The sequence below is a fragment of the Rhopalosiphum padi genome, chromosome 4, assembly GCF_020882245.1.
Source record: "Rhopalosiphum padi isolate XX-2018 chromosome 4, ASM2088224v1, whole genome shotgun sequence".
Lineage (NCBI taxonomy): Eukaryota > Metazoa > Arthropoda > Insecta > Hemiptera > Aphididae > Rhopalosiphum > Rhopalosiphum padi.
In genome coordinates this window covers 36,123,493-36,139,255 of record NC_083600.1, presented here as the reverse complement: position 1 = coordinate 36,139,255, position 15,763 = coordinate 36,123,493, and the positions used below count along the sequence as shown (strand labels likewise).

Here is a 15,763-nt window from a genome sequence, read left to right as displayed (position 1 = left end):
TATTATCATTACTATTATCATTGTGATCATCATCACGTTATTATTATTATTTTTTTTTTCGACGCTTGTATACTTTTATTTATATTATCATCATTATTGTGTATTTATAAATATGTTAAATATTTATTTTTCGTAAAACCGTGTATTTTTGTATTTATATTTTATGACCAACATATTATAATATTTTGAAATCGACATTATTATATTATATTATATTATATTATATTATATTATATATTTAAAAATTGTTGAAAAAAATTAAAAACTAATTATTACAAAGTGTAACAAAATTATTAATATTTATGGACGACACGAATTTTGAGGACTGAAAAACGCTCGCCGTTTGTCAGTTGATTTCCGTTTCCCTTTGATGACTTTCCTGTGCTATATTCGTCCTTTCGTCGTCCGGCTGCTGTTGTAGTTCTTCATCGCCGATTTGGTTAGGAGCGCCTTCGCGGGACTGTCGTGAGTGACGTCTCGACAAGCCTCGCAATCGACTAAGTGTCAACCGAGAAAAAAATACGTTAATGGATTTTAAAAATATAGTCTTACAAAATTGTTCATTAATGTTAGTTGGTAGGTATGGTGCTGTGGATGGTACTCACTTAACCGCTTGCGCCTTTTTAGTCTTGACAAACACTCGGTAACCGACGCATACCAGGATGAGGAACAGCGGTCCTAACAGGAGCAGCATGATTGGTACGATCGTCACCAGGGCTCTTGACGAAAACTCTTGATGACCTGTTGCGCGAGCATGGACAGCGCGATTAAACAATATGTACTCTCTTAATATTATTTGATTCCTCATTTGGGCATTACTAGAAGTAGTGCAGCACTACCCGGACAACAATTAATTACTAACTCGCTGAATATTCTAAGTGTAGCGATCGTTGAAAAACCGATTGTTTTTAATTTTTCTACATTGTATGGCCATATCGTAGCGTTGAGGAAAGAGTGTACAAAAATCAGTGTTATGATTTTGAGATTTTTATAGACTAAAATATGTTAAAAATAAAATCAAGTAGCTGCTAATACAATTACAATTTATTTGTAAATCTAGCGAGAAATTTTTGTATAGGAGTGTATGTTATTTGCATAGTTTGTTTGTTTTAACTTTAATATCGAACATTACACCCCGGTACCCAATTTATTTGTACTCGGTAGTCTATAAATATGATTAGTTGATGACTCATTTATTAATATCGCAATGCGACTTTTTGTGACCTTCTCTTTCATTACTGAGTCCACACAGGCATCTATCATGACAATATTATGATATTATGTACAATTAAAATCGTAAAATTACGAGTACACGGTATACTTGTCCCAAAAGGGCTAGCGTAAGTGAGTAGCGGCTGTAGGATTGGTAAATGTTCTCGCATGTACCTATCTACTAATAGAGATGATTTTATTTTTGGTTTTAAAATCACATTTGTTCGGCTCTGGTATTGACGTTGTCAATTGTATAAAAAAAGTACTGTACACTCGAAAATAAAATAATACACAGGTCATGTGAAATGAAAATGATTGCGATTTAATTAATACTTTGAAACTTAATCGTTAAATCGTACAAAGGCGTAATCGCAGTACAATTGTCATACAAAATTGATAATGTATTTACAATCGGTGTTTATAAACAATTATAAATATATTTTTTATATATACATACATATTATTATAGTAACGAAAATGTTGAAAGCCGAATTTTCATTCCACATGATTGCCATCGCGGCGACGTTTATAAAAAATTTTATTCAACCAACTGTGGATTATCGATTTCGGTACTATTGATAGCAATCACTATTGGAGTTTTAGACTGAGCAGGACACGCTGTAGGATACATTTGTTGTGTTTTGAAATTTAAGGGGGTTTTAAAATAAAAAATTTAGAAACAAATAAATTTAATATAATTGTTGTGCTTATTAGCTTATTGCTAGAGTGATGAGAAGTGGTGGTTTGTCGATTATAAATACACCGAACCGTGGCCGGAGATGAGTCCCGACGCGACGACATAAAACTATTAGGGTACGTTTTATTAAGTGTAATAACATCAAGGCCCATCACCCGAGTTTATTTATTCAGTCATTCGAGTGTACAAATACCGAAGTAAGATATTTATTTTAAACAAACGTTTGGGCGTTCATGGCCGATTTTATTCGGATTAACCGTTGATATGATTAATACTTAACAGTAGTACTGCTGCAAACAAAAACTTGATTTGAAAACTATTATATAATATTATGTAATATGTACATACCTACGACATTTTTTAAATGCATTTGTTGTTCCTTAGAATATTATTTAATTCATAAAATGTTACTGATTGTGATACTGCTAAATTAATGGACGAAAGCATAAATGCATTATTTAGTTAGAATGTGTTGATGACAATACATATTTAGTAATTAATACCAATTGACTGTAAAATTCTTGTTAATGAATAATAATATGATAGTAAAAATTTCGAGTAACCATGAAAAATCTATACAAAATCGCATATTATTTAATGAAATTTGTGAATTAAAAAAAATGTTCGAGTTTCGGGTTAACCACGAAGATTGAAAAATAAATCATTCGTGTTATATGGCTTTTGGATATTGCTTTTTTTTTAAAAAAAAAAAGGATATTACGAGTTACGATTGTAGTAGATTGAGGTGCTAGGTCCTGAATAATATATTATATTATTCGGTGGTTCGTCTTTACGTAAATATTTTAGTATAATTTTATATTTTGTACCCCCACGTGAACGAATCTCATAGATGATAGTATTATATTATTAATGTGTATCGTTCAAACGTATTATTTAATGGTTAATTACTATTATTTGGTTAATATTTTATATAGTACCGCCGCCGCTTCATGTTTGGAATGAAATTTCGTCCTTTTACACACACACATACATTAAAAAAAAAAACTAATTTTTTTTTTCATTTTCAAAACGAGTCTTTGAATCTGGACGGCAAAATCTGTTTTTGGACCGCTACTGAAGGTCCAGCGGGCGACCTCCATCCTGCAGCCGCGTCTGGACCTGCCGGCGGCGGCGGTGGCGTCGGAAACGTCGGCGATCCAGGCACGTAAATGGCCGTCCTCTTGTCCACCTTGTCCAGCTGTCCCTCGTACTCGGCGTCCAGGTCCCAGACCTTGGTTTGGTCGAAGTCCACTTCCGGTTTTCCGGGCAGCGGCTCGTGCGTCCGGTACACGGCGTCGTACGACCGGCGCGGGTTCGTGGAACTGGGCACCGAACTGGCTGGTCTCTCGTCGTCGGTGGACGATCCGCCGCCGCCGCCACTGTCGTCATCATTTTCCTCGTTGTCCCGGCGGCGCCCCTTATTCTTGGGCATCGCACCCGCCGACGACAGGTCGACCGTGCTCAGGGCCAGCACCGAGTTGCGCCTCTTGGCAGCCCGCGCCGACTGGTACCGCAGGCTCAACCGGCCGCTGCGCCGGTACACTTGCGACACAACGCAGCAAATGCCTACCAGCAACGGTACTATGAGGCACGCAATCAGAGCGATCGTCGTCCACGCGCTCCGCGACTCGTACTCGATGTGACCTTTACACCACGTCATCACATCACTCTTATATTATTATATTTTGTATAATATTATATATATATTATAATATGTGGATTTTAATAGTTTTATATTATATATTATGTTATCATACAACCAGTGGCGTATCTTATAGGTTCAGCGAAGAGGTTTTGAACCCCTTACATATTATTGGACAGTGAAACCTCCCCTAACATTATAGTCGAAAATAGTGGTGGAAGTGAGGATGAAGCAAATAAGGTCTGTATTGGATGCTAACGAGACTTTTCTGTTATTACAAGAACCCCATAAAAAGCTGCTATAAATGCGTAAAACCTTCAATTTGTTTGTCGGGAAGGAGAATCTAGCAACAATTAATGGGCTTAACATAAAAAAACAAGGTGTCACAAATTATTACTCGTTAGAACTCCCAAAACTGATAATAATTTTTAATTTTACGCGAATAGTATACACAATAGATAGGTAATTATAGGTATATACAAAAGTACGTGAATATTCATTAGCTATAGAAGTCAGGGGTGAATTTAGAGAATTGGAGACCCTTTATAATTTTTTAAATAAGTTAAATAATTTATTAAAACAATAATTTTAATATGAGTAATGCCAAAGTAATAGCTTGAAAGTACGAAACAATAAAATAGTTCTAGGAATTCCGTAGTTCACCGTTTATTGAAAATTTAAATCGATCTACTATAGTCTATTTTCTGGTGTGAGAATGAAAGTCTATATAATATACTATTTCATCATTCACTTAATTCATATTTTGCAATTTCACAAATTGAATTTTGCATACTATTTGGCATCGTTAGAAAATTATATTATGGGTTGTGGAAAATTTGTGAAAAATTCCGAAAATATTATTATACAGATTAACAGTTTTACTGATTAAGAAATCTATGTCACCCAGTTGTAACTACTTTTTTTTAAGTAATTAAATTACATTTTTGCTGCAAAATATAATTTTTCAGCCAACACAATAGACAGGAGTAATAATTTTAGGTGTCCAATGCAATCACGTATTAAACGTATAGGCTGTATAAAGAAAGCTGATGTAAAAAAAAAGTGTTGTGAATTTGTAAATAAAAAAACATCCAAACATCACAGGCGATTAATTTCAAAGAATCAAAGACACCACTCAAATCATAGCATTCATTTTTTAACAAATAATGAAAAATAATGGATTTGAATGTTATTATAGTAGCGACTAGCGAGTACTGAAAAAAACTATTGTTATTATTATTTTTAACGAACAAAAATAAACACACCGACCGACTATAAGTAAAAATATTATTAGAAAATAGACGATGTATGTTTTTGTATAAATTCTGAATATTGTCCGGGTTGTGGCTTCACTAACATTATTATTATTATTATTTAAAGCAGAGATAAAAATTAAATAGGTACACTAATGAAAATAATCCTACGGATTTAAAATGCTCATGTGTAGGCGAACATTTTGTCAAATAGATGGCGAGTCGTAAAATTAACGTAAATATTTTCAATTTTTGAATTTGAAATCAGAGTTCCCTACAGCATCATAGTTAATACCATAATATACGTTCAATTATTTTTAACTTGAAATTCGACCGTCATTACATTTTTATCACATATTTAAAACGTCAATAGTTGGCACTTACGTAAGCATTCCGTGTACCCGTATTCCGGTATGTCCCATTTACCGTCGGACGAGCAAGATCTTCTTTGGTCACCAATCAATACAAATTCTTGATTACACTCGAATGTCACCTTAGTGTTGGGTACAAACAGAAAGTTACTTTTTCGTCCGAAACGTGGCGTTTCCAAAACTCCGCACGATATAACTACAACAGTAATATATATACAATAGTAACAAAATATATTATACGGTCGGACTATCGCCGCACCACAAATAACATATGTGTATACTCGTACATATGCATTTACTTTAAAATATGATTTACTCTTATTTACCTCTCTGTTTACTCATTTTTTTCGTGTTTACATATCCGTCTTGATATTGTAACGTATAAAACGCCAAATCCCTATTAAGACTAACCGCATAATCGTATTTACATTGATACGAGTCACCACAAAGCTCATTGGCTTTTTGTATGTCGGAAGATCGGTTGGCGGGTATAATGAGTTCCGGAGTGGACTCAAAAACAGGTTCAAACGTTCGGTTCGCATAATAACTGGCCGTTCGGCCGTATTCACGAAAGAATAACGCGCCACCTTTGTTCTTTTCGTCTCTGTCTTCTAAAATCCCTGTGAGAGAAAAAAATTATAATATATCTGATAATATTATTATATTATATGTTGTAATAAAACAATAAACAAAAGAAATACATTATATATTTGTGTATAATAGTCGTTATACACTATTATATTCATTACTCACAATTGGATGCGTATTGCTTGTGCACTGATTCGAAATCGTACGTATTAGGTTGCACTATTGAACTATCGGGCAGAGTGAAATCGTCGGACTGATCAAAACTCCAATTGCCAAACAATCCTCTGGTTCGATTCTATGTGTAAAAAAAATTAAAAAAAATTAACACGACGTGTATTCTATATCTATAACTCGGAGCGGCCATAATCAATGGGAAACGGGCGAGAATCGCTATAAAGGGAAATGTTAATAGTTTTTAATATTTACGATAAACTGCCAGGGCAAATACACCCGAGTAGTCATGAATCCTTTGTTTTCCAACACTTCTAACCCAGCGCCAGATTGAAACATAACTACGATTTCGGACTGGTTTAAAACGTAAGAAGGCGCGTAAACGGTCACACCTGAAATGAATTCGAAAATCATAAATATAATATAATGCCTTAAATGATCGCTTTCCATCGTGACCGACAACACCGACGATATAATAATAATGATAATATATTCCGAGTTTACCGTGAAAGTGTTGCACCTTCAACGCCGGTCTGTCGAAGTACACTCGTTTACCGTCGGCAAAAACGTCCAACCTGTACCTCCACTGGGCCACTCGGGGCCGTAACCGGACTTCGATCACGGTGGACGTGTTGTCGCGGGAGACTACGGACGTCAGCGTGGTGGCCCTTACCGAGCCATATATATTGTCCGGCAACTGTTCGAATCTGCCTTGTACGTCGAATTTGAACTTTTCCGAGTCCACGTGAACCAACACGAACTCGCCTTTTCCGTTGAAAGTGTACTCCAGATCGTCGAAAGTAATTACGTGAGGATCGCCAAACACGGTAGCTACACATTAGTGTGATCACGTGATTAGCATAGTATTATAACAGCAGTATAATTAAATAATCCATGTAATTATAATATAACAAATACATGCTATCAAACACGATGATTTCGGGGCAGTTTTAAAATTTAATTAAAAATTATGAAAAACCGTGTCTTACCAATAATTAATTTTACAAATTTACAACAAACAAAACCTACTTTATGTCTTGACAAGTTATTCTAGAATACATATTATAGGACTTTAGGGTAACTTTGGGCAATTATTGTTATACTAAATGCAATTCTTCGCCTCTAAGATTTTCGTGATGCACCTAATTATATTACCAAATAGAAAACGTACTTGTTTGAAATGCAGAACTTTCAAGGTTTTTTTTATTTTGCTAAAAAAATATTTGAACGTGGGTGATAGTTAATACAATTAAAACTTGATAACAGTATGCGTAGTTAACACCTTTAATTTACAGATCATTATACGTGGCACCGATAAGTATGCTGAGTGCGTACACTATACGACCTATCTATACAATAAACTGTACGTTTGCGATTGGAAAGTGTGCTATAATCGAATTTGTTTTATTTTGGTGCCGATTCGTTATATACTGTCTTCGGATAATAATTAGATTTTATTTTTAGTGCTTTACGATTTTAATTAAAAATTAAAATAATTTTTTTTTTTAATAATGTGATATTATTTGATTTTTTATATTTTTTATAAAATAACACATACGACATACGTGTTATACTTTTTTTATTTCTTTAATTTAGAATATTATTAAGTAAAATAACGTTTAATTTCATAGTTTTACGTAACGCATATTTTAATAAATTTGATTACAAATTATTACTTTTAACTTATTATTTATTCTCTGAAAAAAATTCAAAAAAATACGAAAAAGAGTCGCGAACTCTTAGTAGCGATCGACCAACCCTGGTAGAGAGTACTGCATTTAGTGTGATTTGAGCGTATGGGGTAAGTTTAACTGTTTAAACGCGGAAAAAACACAGTGGACGTTTCGATGTGATACTGTATATCCTATAATACGTACGACTCGACTGTGAAAAATGTCATAGGCAATTTATGTGGGTGGGTGTAGACATTCGGGCTTGAAATCGGTGAAAATCAGACTCTGAATTGCTACGTAAACAATATAATAATTAATTGTAAAACGGGAGTTAATGGACCTCTCTGGTGGGTGGTGGTATTTACAACTGTATAGAAATTTGTCACAGGCGTTTCAGACACAGTGCTAAGTGCAATCGGTACGAACCTCCGACAATATTATATATAGATTATAGTTTCTGCCCCGAATCGCGGTGGTTTTCGCCCGTTTTCACATACGTACCCACGTAAGGCGATTGGTAGGCGACGCAATCCTGAGACGGACGTCGTTCAAAACGGTAAGTCTCGCAACCGACCGCCTGCTCTTCCTGCCACATGCAACACGGGAAAAACGGGCTCATGTCGTGGAACCACTGGGACAGTGTGGGCACCTGGAAAAGCGTATATATCACGTACAGAGAAATCGTCGGCGGGTCGCCTTTTCCTTTCGTGCACACACTCACCTTGTTGGCTTCGGTCCACGGCAAAAATCCCAAGTTGTGCGATCTCCGCGGCCTCGAGCCCCACTGCTGGTCGTAAGACAACATCAGGTAATTGTTTTTATCGTAGCAACACTGCTGCTCCGAGCCCTCCATGCTCGGCGCCCCCGTCGTCACACAGTGCACCGCGCCCTTGTTGTACAGGCACTGCGGGTTGGCGTCCCGGTCGCAGTCGGCGTCCGGCAAGAACCGTCCGCGGTCGACGAGCGCGTGTTCCAGCGTGCACGGGCACTGGAATATCTCGGCCGCGAAGTTTTTCAGATACCTGTCGTTCTTGATCCAATTGTCGCACAGCCGCTCGGGCCACGAAGGCCCGTGCCACCGTTCCCACTGCGGCGCGAAATACCACCCGAGAGGTACTGGCTTGCTCCAAAGTATCCTGCGGGGCACGAATATAATATAACAACAGCTGTAGACGAACACGTCAACGGCCGAGTGTCCGGGGTCATCCAGATTACACCGGGAAAATCGTGACTTTGAAAAGCTCGGATTGTAAGTCGACTTTACGGACGGAGTTCGCCCGCGAAATAGCCGCCAAAATCGACTCTGGGAAATGACTTCGCGCCGTAGCCCCGCCGAGCGCCATTAAATTTATTTCGTTTCGCGGAACTATTATACTACAATTACTTACTATTACGAATTAAGCTCGTCGACTTACAATATCGACCCGGTGTAATTTGGACAAGGGGTTCGGGGTGAAACCGAACGCATCACGTGTAATATTTTAGAGGAAAATCGGTTATTTAAACTATAATTTATAAGTATAATCATAGTGATATGTATAGGTATTATATTAATATAATATAAAGACGATTACGGAGAAATCGAAATGCCGGAGTACAACGTCGGATTGGACAGTTTTATTTGTAAGAATCCAAACGTCAGATCTAGGTTCATGGTGTTGTCGCGGTCTTCGAAAACAGCCGGGTTTATGATGTATTCGCCAGAATTGGGAATATTTTTCTGCGCAGATACAACACAATAGCATTATATACAGGTAGTTGCGGTTGATACAACAATATGAAAACCTATGTGTGTCGGATAAACACTATATAAACAATCGTTTACCGCTATGACGTCGATGAATACGAGTTCAGGTGCGATCGTCACTTCTCTATAACCGTAAAGCGATATCTGTATCTGTGCGTCGAAATTCGTAGTAAGATTCTGTTTTTCCCAGGTAATTTTTATTTCTTTAGGCTTACGTTCTCGTATTGCCGAGTCTTGGAACCGAATACGTTCGGTAGCCGTGGCTGGAGTCTCTGCGGGAAAATATGAAAAAAAAAAACACAATGTGAACCAAACTCAATATAACATAAAACCGAGAATTGTTCGCCGATATCGTCATACCCACAAAGTATTTTCCTTTCCAGTTGTATTTTTCGTCACCGATCGCCACGTCAAATATAACATAACCTTCGGCCATCAAAAACGGCTGAATGCAAACCGCACGGTTTCTGTTCACTACGGTGCCGACAACTTCTTCCGTGTCAAATCTACAGTAACACGTAGGTATACGTATAAATCATATTTCACTCGGACTGTACATTCGATTGGTTTAAACCAACTCGATAAAATGTAAAATGCGTTACTTACTTGCACCGTACTTTGTCTCCGGGCTCGAAACACGGTCCGGTGATGTTGACGACAGTGCCGCCCAACATGTTGCCACTTTCCGGTGCGAAAACCAATGGTAAATTCGTACCAGCTACACATCGAAAAATATATAATATTATAACATATTTTAAAATATTTAAAGTACTAGACCTAATAAAACGGTCATCAAGTATTTGAATAATATTTTAAATATAGAACACATTTTTGTAGATTTTGAGCGGACGATGAATATATTATAATTTTACAATTACTTTAGTACACGTTTTTATAGTAGAAACAATGCTTTGATTTTCAACTTCTGTATATTTTCTAGTTAGAAAGTTGGAACCTTAGGAGATAAAAATTAAAAGTTTCCTGTACTTTTTAAAATAATCGGGGGAAAAAATTATTTCTGGAATTTTTACACAAAACCAAAAAACGAATCAACGTATATATTATATATACTATATAGATACTTGACATTTTCACCGAAAGTTTATGTTTATTAGAATTTTTTGTAAACGGTATTATTTAAAAACCATTTTGACTCTTTAAAAATAAAAAATAATAAAATAAAAATAAAAATAATAATGTATTCTAATAATATTGTATTGATAAAAATTGCTCCCCCGGCACAAGCTTTGCTTATATATAAGGGGTTCTGTCATATAATTTATACTAAATTGTATATATACAAATATACAATACGTATCACTTTGTTTATTTTGCAAATATATATTATTATTACTTTAAGCTATTAATTATTATAATATTATTATAAACATCTGAATATCTGATATTTGATTTATTTTAAAGTTTTTTTTCTATAAATATTGATGAAAAAAACGTTCTCTTAAAATAATTTAATAAAAGATTTTTCATACATTTTTATTATAGTTAAGGTATTTAAAAATATTAAATATATAATGGAATTATATTGAGCGAATATGTTTGTGTAATCGTCCTGTATAAATTAATATTTATGTTTTTAATTGAAAAGTATTTACCTACTTTTAACCAAAATAGTAGGTAGTCTATATAATTGTATTTTAAATACATTTTCAAAGTAATATTTACAAGTGATTTACTGACCGATATCTTTGTTACACGTTCCTAACATTATGTTTTCGTCGATTCTGAATATGTGTCGACCCGGAAAATTATTGGCCCAACCACGACCCACTAAATCTCTAATGGTCGATCTTTGCGAGTAGGGATAATACTCGAAACTCCTAGTCCCGTTCCCGGCGTTGAATCCCACCTAAAGCATTAATAATAATGTAATATTATTTCGACATGTTCGACACGGTATTATGAACATAGAAACATTCAAACAGATTTTTCAATTAACTCACAAAAGCCGGTACTCCCCCTTCGCCGCCAGTCGTATCGCCACCGGCTTCCGTATGACTAGTCCATTGCATGTCTACGTAATTGAATATGGCGTAAGTGAATACTTCGTCGGTCGCTAAGACCATTTGAAACGTATTAGTCTGAAATGAAATATAAAAATTGAATTGTTTTGCGTCGGCGTTTATAAAACTGCGATGTATAGGTAGGTATACTCAATACAAAATGCAACTATATCGCGTTGCTCGTGTTTACCCTGTAAAGGGAATTGTCAATTCCTCCGGCAAATGACATATTTTTCCACGTAATAATAGCCGAATGTTTGGGAACAAACGAGTCCGCGCCGACTACGCCTTCCCGGATATCCCACATTAATCTTTCTCTCATTTCCACTCCGAATTGATCTGTTCGCGCTTGTAAATCTCTCTCCAGGCGGAAATAAACTCCGGGCTTGCGTCGGTCGACGTCATCAGTTCTCAGTGAACCAATTCGACACTTGCTGAAGAATATACCGATGAAAGACGGATCGTTTTTCTTCGGCCACTCTTTAATTGGAAATGACAGCGGGTAGCGGTAGTGTTTTGGTGGATCGCTGAATTCCAAATAACCGTTCATCGACACCCGAGTGTAATTGAATCTAAAACCGAAGAACGGCAATTGAAAATTAAAATTTTTGTGAATCTGTGGCATAGATCCGTGTATGTCGGTTTGATAGTCTCCTTGATCATTGTCGCCGCCTCTATCAAAATACCAGTACATAAACTCTTCGCGGATTTCCGCCAATCTTTCTTCGGTCAAAACGTACGGAGCTGAACCAGCTTGTAATCTTAGGGTGGGAGGTGCATATCTGGACGCGAAACTATCTGTAATATAAAATTAAGACTTAAAAATGTTATTATGAGTACATTACACATAATAATACGCGTGCATTTAAGTACTATAGGAGGTATATATATATATATTAAAAATAAAATATCGCTGTAAATAAAATCGATTTTTCATATTAAAATATAAGTAACTATAGTTTAATAGTTAAAATGGGAATTCTATTTTTTAATTTTCTATACTTATATATCATTATAATATTATATCAAATAAAATTGTCTTTGTAATATGCCTATGCGGCTATGAATTCAAATAATAATAAATTATATTAGTTTTGATATTTTCTTCGTACCGACATTGTTCTTAAAAAAGTTAAACTATACCTACTAACTATAAAAGGTATATAAGTATGTAACAGTTTTACTTAAAATGTAAATGTAATATAATTTTCAATACTTAACAGATGTGAGAACATTATTAATCAAATAAGCGATAAAAAAATATGAGTTTAAAATATTTTATCAGCTAATAAAAATAATTAATCAATATAAATATACATAGCAGATAGGTGGTATAAAGTCTATAAAAATTTGAATCATAGATACGTTTTTAGATATAATAATACAAAAGTAAATACACTGAAACGTATAAGTACAACCAATACGGCAATATAATATTGTGTTTTACGATTTTGTCACTGTGTAAATAAACTACAACAGGAAGCGGTTTGAATATTATAAATCTGTTAGGTATGTATTAAGTTATTATTTTCAGTGATGGAATTTGTAATAGGTATATAGTTACGTCACACTTATAGTCTTTCCAAGCGGTGAGCTTATACTAGAGATAAACATAAACATAACTATAATATGACACACCATATACTCCATGTAAATAATATATAATCCAATTACATATATAACACATAATATTAATATTACCTAACTGATATTAATTCATTACTGGAACTATTATTGTATAGGTAGGTATTATATTATTATTTTGTCGGTGTAAATTTAAAATATTATGTTAAACAAAAATGCGGGAATTTTTTAATTTAATTATTTAAATATACACATAAGCTGAGAATATGTAAAATCTACAAACAGCATACTAATGTCTAATACAAATCTAGTTATAATTTACGAATGTATTTACACCAATTGGTATAGGACGTTGCGCAACCTACACATGGCCCTCCCTGCACGGCTGCACACGTGTTAATTATATTCAGTTCTCAAGTCTGCGATTGTACTCTTTTTAATGCAATACGCCAATACCTATTATATCCATATAGCATTCCACTTTCGACTCATCAAATTACATTGTAATTTCCATAACGACCATAACAAATATCGAAATACTCTAAACTTTAGAGTCTAAAGTAAACATACATCACCTAATCTAAATATGAATTTTCGATTTTAATTGCAGCTATACTGCTATAACATATACAGACGATATTATATTCGGTTTATTACGACCGTAAAAATACTACACACAAATTATATTGCTCGATAAGTAGGTTGTAGGTATCACTATAGTTTGACAATGTATTATATTTAATAAGAGGTTCCTATATAGGTATTTTTTATTTGTCCAACAAAAATGGCGATAACAACATTTTGGGTTGGGATACATCATCGAGAGGCCCTACTCTCTCTTATGCTTACATTTTAAATTGTTTGACTTAAGCGGGTTAAAGGTCTAATTAAATATCAAACATAAAACTTTGATAAAAAAAATGTGTTTCAGATTAAAGTCTTGTATTGAAAATATGTTTTTATTACAATAGCTATAAATGAATTTGTTTATATGTTTGCATAAGAATCGCGGTATTATTGTATAACTATAATTAATTGGAATTTATATTATAGAAAATCGAATAAAAATAAAATAATACGTTTTGCCCTATTGGTCATTATAATGGCGTATACTCGTATACTATATAATGACTTACGTACCTACCAATCAATTAATCTAAGTGACACCCGTTTTAGCCTCCCATTATCATTCGACTAATAATTTATTTATTTAATAATATTAATATTATCGATAAGTATATTTTTAATATTTTGAACCAAAGGTTTCCTCTCTGTGCCTACTTAGTACTTACATATAAGTTATATAACTGTACTCTATATAAACTGAATTAAAATAATATGTCTTACATTTATATTTTATATGCTTATTGCATTGTAGAAAAAGTAAAATGATCTCTGTTATACACTTACTGTAATTCTGTCTTTCCTGAAACATGGTTGGGTTTTGATTAAAATTCGGATTTCGCTGTTGCTGTTGTAATCGCTGTTGCTGTAGCCGCTGCGATTGTTGCTGTTGTTGTAACCGCTGTTGTTGTTGTTGTTGTAGTAGTAGTTGCTGCTGCTGCTGTTGTAATCTCTGTTGTTGTTGTTGTTGTTGTTGTTGCTGTGCCTGTCGTTGGGTGTCTTGAAAATTGTACAACGGACGGCTGAACTGTTGATCGATGATGTCCTGCGGCCTTTGCTGTGCCTGTTGCCAATACGCCTGAGCATTTTGACCGTAAGGATCGTTAAAGTCGTTTTGAGTGACCACCGGATAAGCGTATAGTGCTAAGCACGCAACCAAATAATAACAACGTTTATTCGCCATTCGGTGTATGTAGCTAATAGGTATACGACCGCAATTTACAAAAGCTGTCGGACGTATGCTAAAAAAACGTCATTTCAAATATGTATCTCAAGCCATACGTACGAACAGATAAGATTTGGAGAAAACAAATATGGGTGTAGGTTTATGCGTACTGTGGGTTCGAACCACTCGAGAAAAGTTTATCTAATCAATGCATTCGTATTTTCAAACTGCTATACATTACTCATGGTTTGTATATTAAATACTATGCAGTGATGAAATATTTGGACAAATATAATTTAACACGTTATTTAAAAAACGATGAGCGCTATACCTAACGTCATACCACGAGGATTTACTATTTTTAAGTGATGTGGGATCGTATAGGGTGTGTTATTACTTTATTAATTATTATTTTGGTATGTAAATACTGAATTATAGATACATAAATACTAAGTACCTATCTAATTATAAATAGGTATCTATAAATTATTCGAGCGACATCGGGTAGGTACAAGGCCGTAACTGAAAAAAAAATTCGGGGGGAGGGTGAGGGATCCAACATTTTTATAAATGCTGAAAATGTATAGTTTTATATTTCTACTTTTAAAAATTTCGAGGAGGGTGGTGGTCCGGACCCCTGGACCCTCCCCCAGTTACGGCTTTGGGTAGGTATATCAAAATCTAAACAGGTAGGTATATTAAATAATAAAATGTACCTATAATAATTAATAAATAAATAAACACAAAGCTGACAAGGCAGATATTATATAACTTATTTTACTTATTGATCATTTATATATATCGATGACTTGGTGCGTATTTATACTCGTACCTACATTAATACATGTATTAAAAGTCACTATATGTCTGTGTGTGCCAATATAAATTATGAGCGATCCACAGCCAAGGTATGAAATTTGGTACATTTAATAATTAATCCTGTAAGCAAAGATGTGCAGTGTGCACCTCGAGCATATTATTCTTAAATATTGCATTTTAAAGAGCGGCTCACACA

General features: G+C 34.6%; 1 protein-coding gene across 2 annotated transcripts; it reads right to left on the bottom strand.

Annotated features, from left to right (window-relative positions):
• Positions 1–122: 122 nt before the first annotated feature.
• Positions 123–14,851, bottom strand: LOC132930243 (protein mesh). 2 transcript variants are annotated; one of them, XM_060996000.1, is made up of 17 exons: positions 14,370–14,846; positions 11,566–12,173; positions 11,316–11,453; positions 11,053–11,221; positions 9,961–10,072; positions 9,715–9,860; positions 9,433–9,626; positions 9,182–9,327; positions 8,329–8,743; positions 8,109–8,256; positions 6,439–6,765; positions 6,190–6,326; positions 5,929–6,058; positions 5,502–5,795; positions 5,189–5,371; positions 606–741; positions 123–497 (listed from the first exon to the last, which is right to left on the bottom strand). In XM_060996000.1, exons 1-17 carry the CDS (start codon positions 14,764–14,766, stop codon positions 347–349), a joined length of 3,831 nt encoding a protein of 1,276 aa, XP_060851983.1. In that variant the 5' UTR covers positions 14,767–14,846; the 3' UTR covers positions 123–346. The 2 variants fall into 2 exon arrangements, with proteins under 2 accessions (XP_060851983.1, XP_060851982.1); XM_060995999.1 differs by lacking the exons at positions 123–497; positions 606–741 and adding an exon at positions 1,514–3,553 and having other exon boundaries at positions 14,370–14,851.
• Between the last annotated feature and the right edge of the window lie 912 nt (positions 14,852–15,763).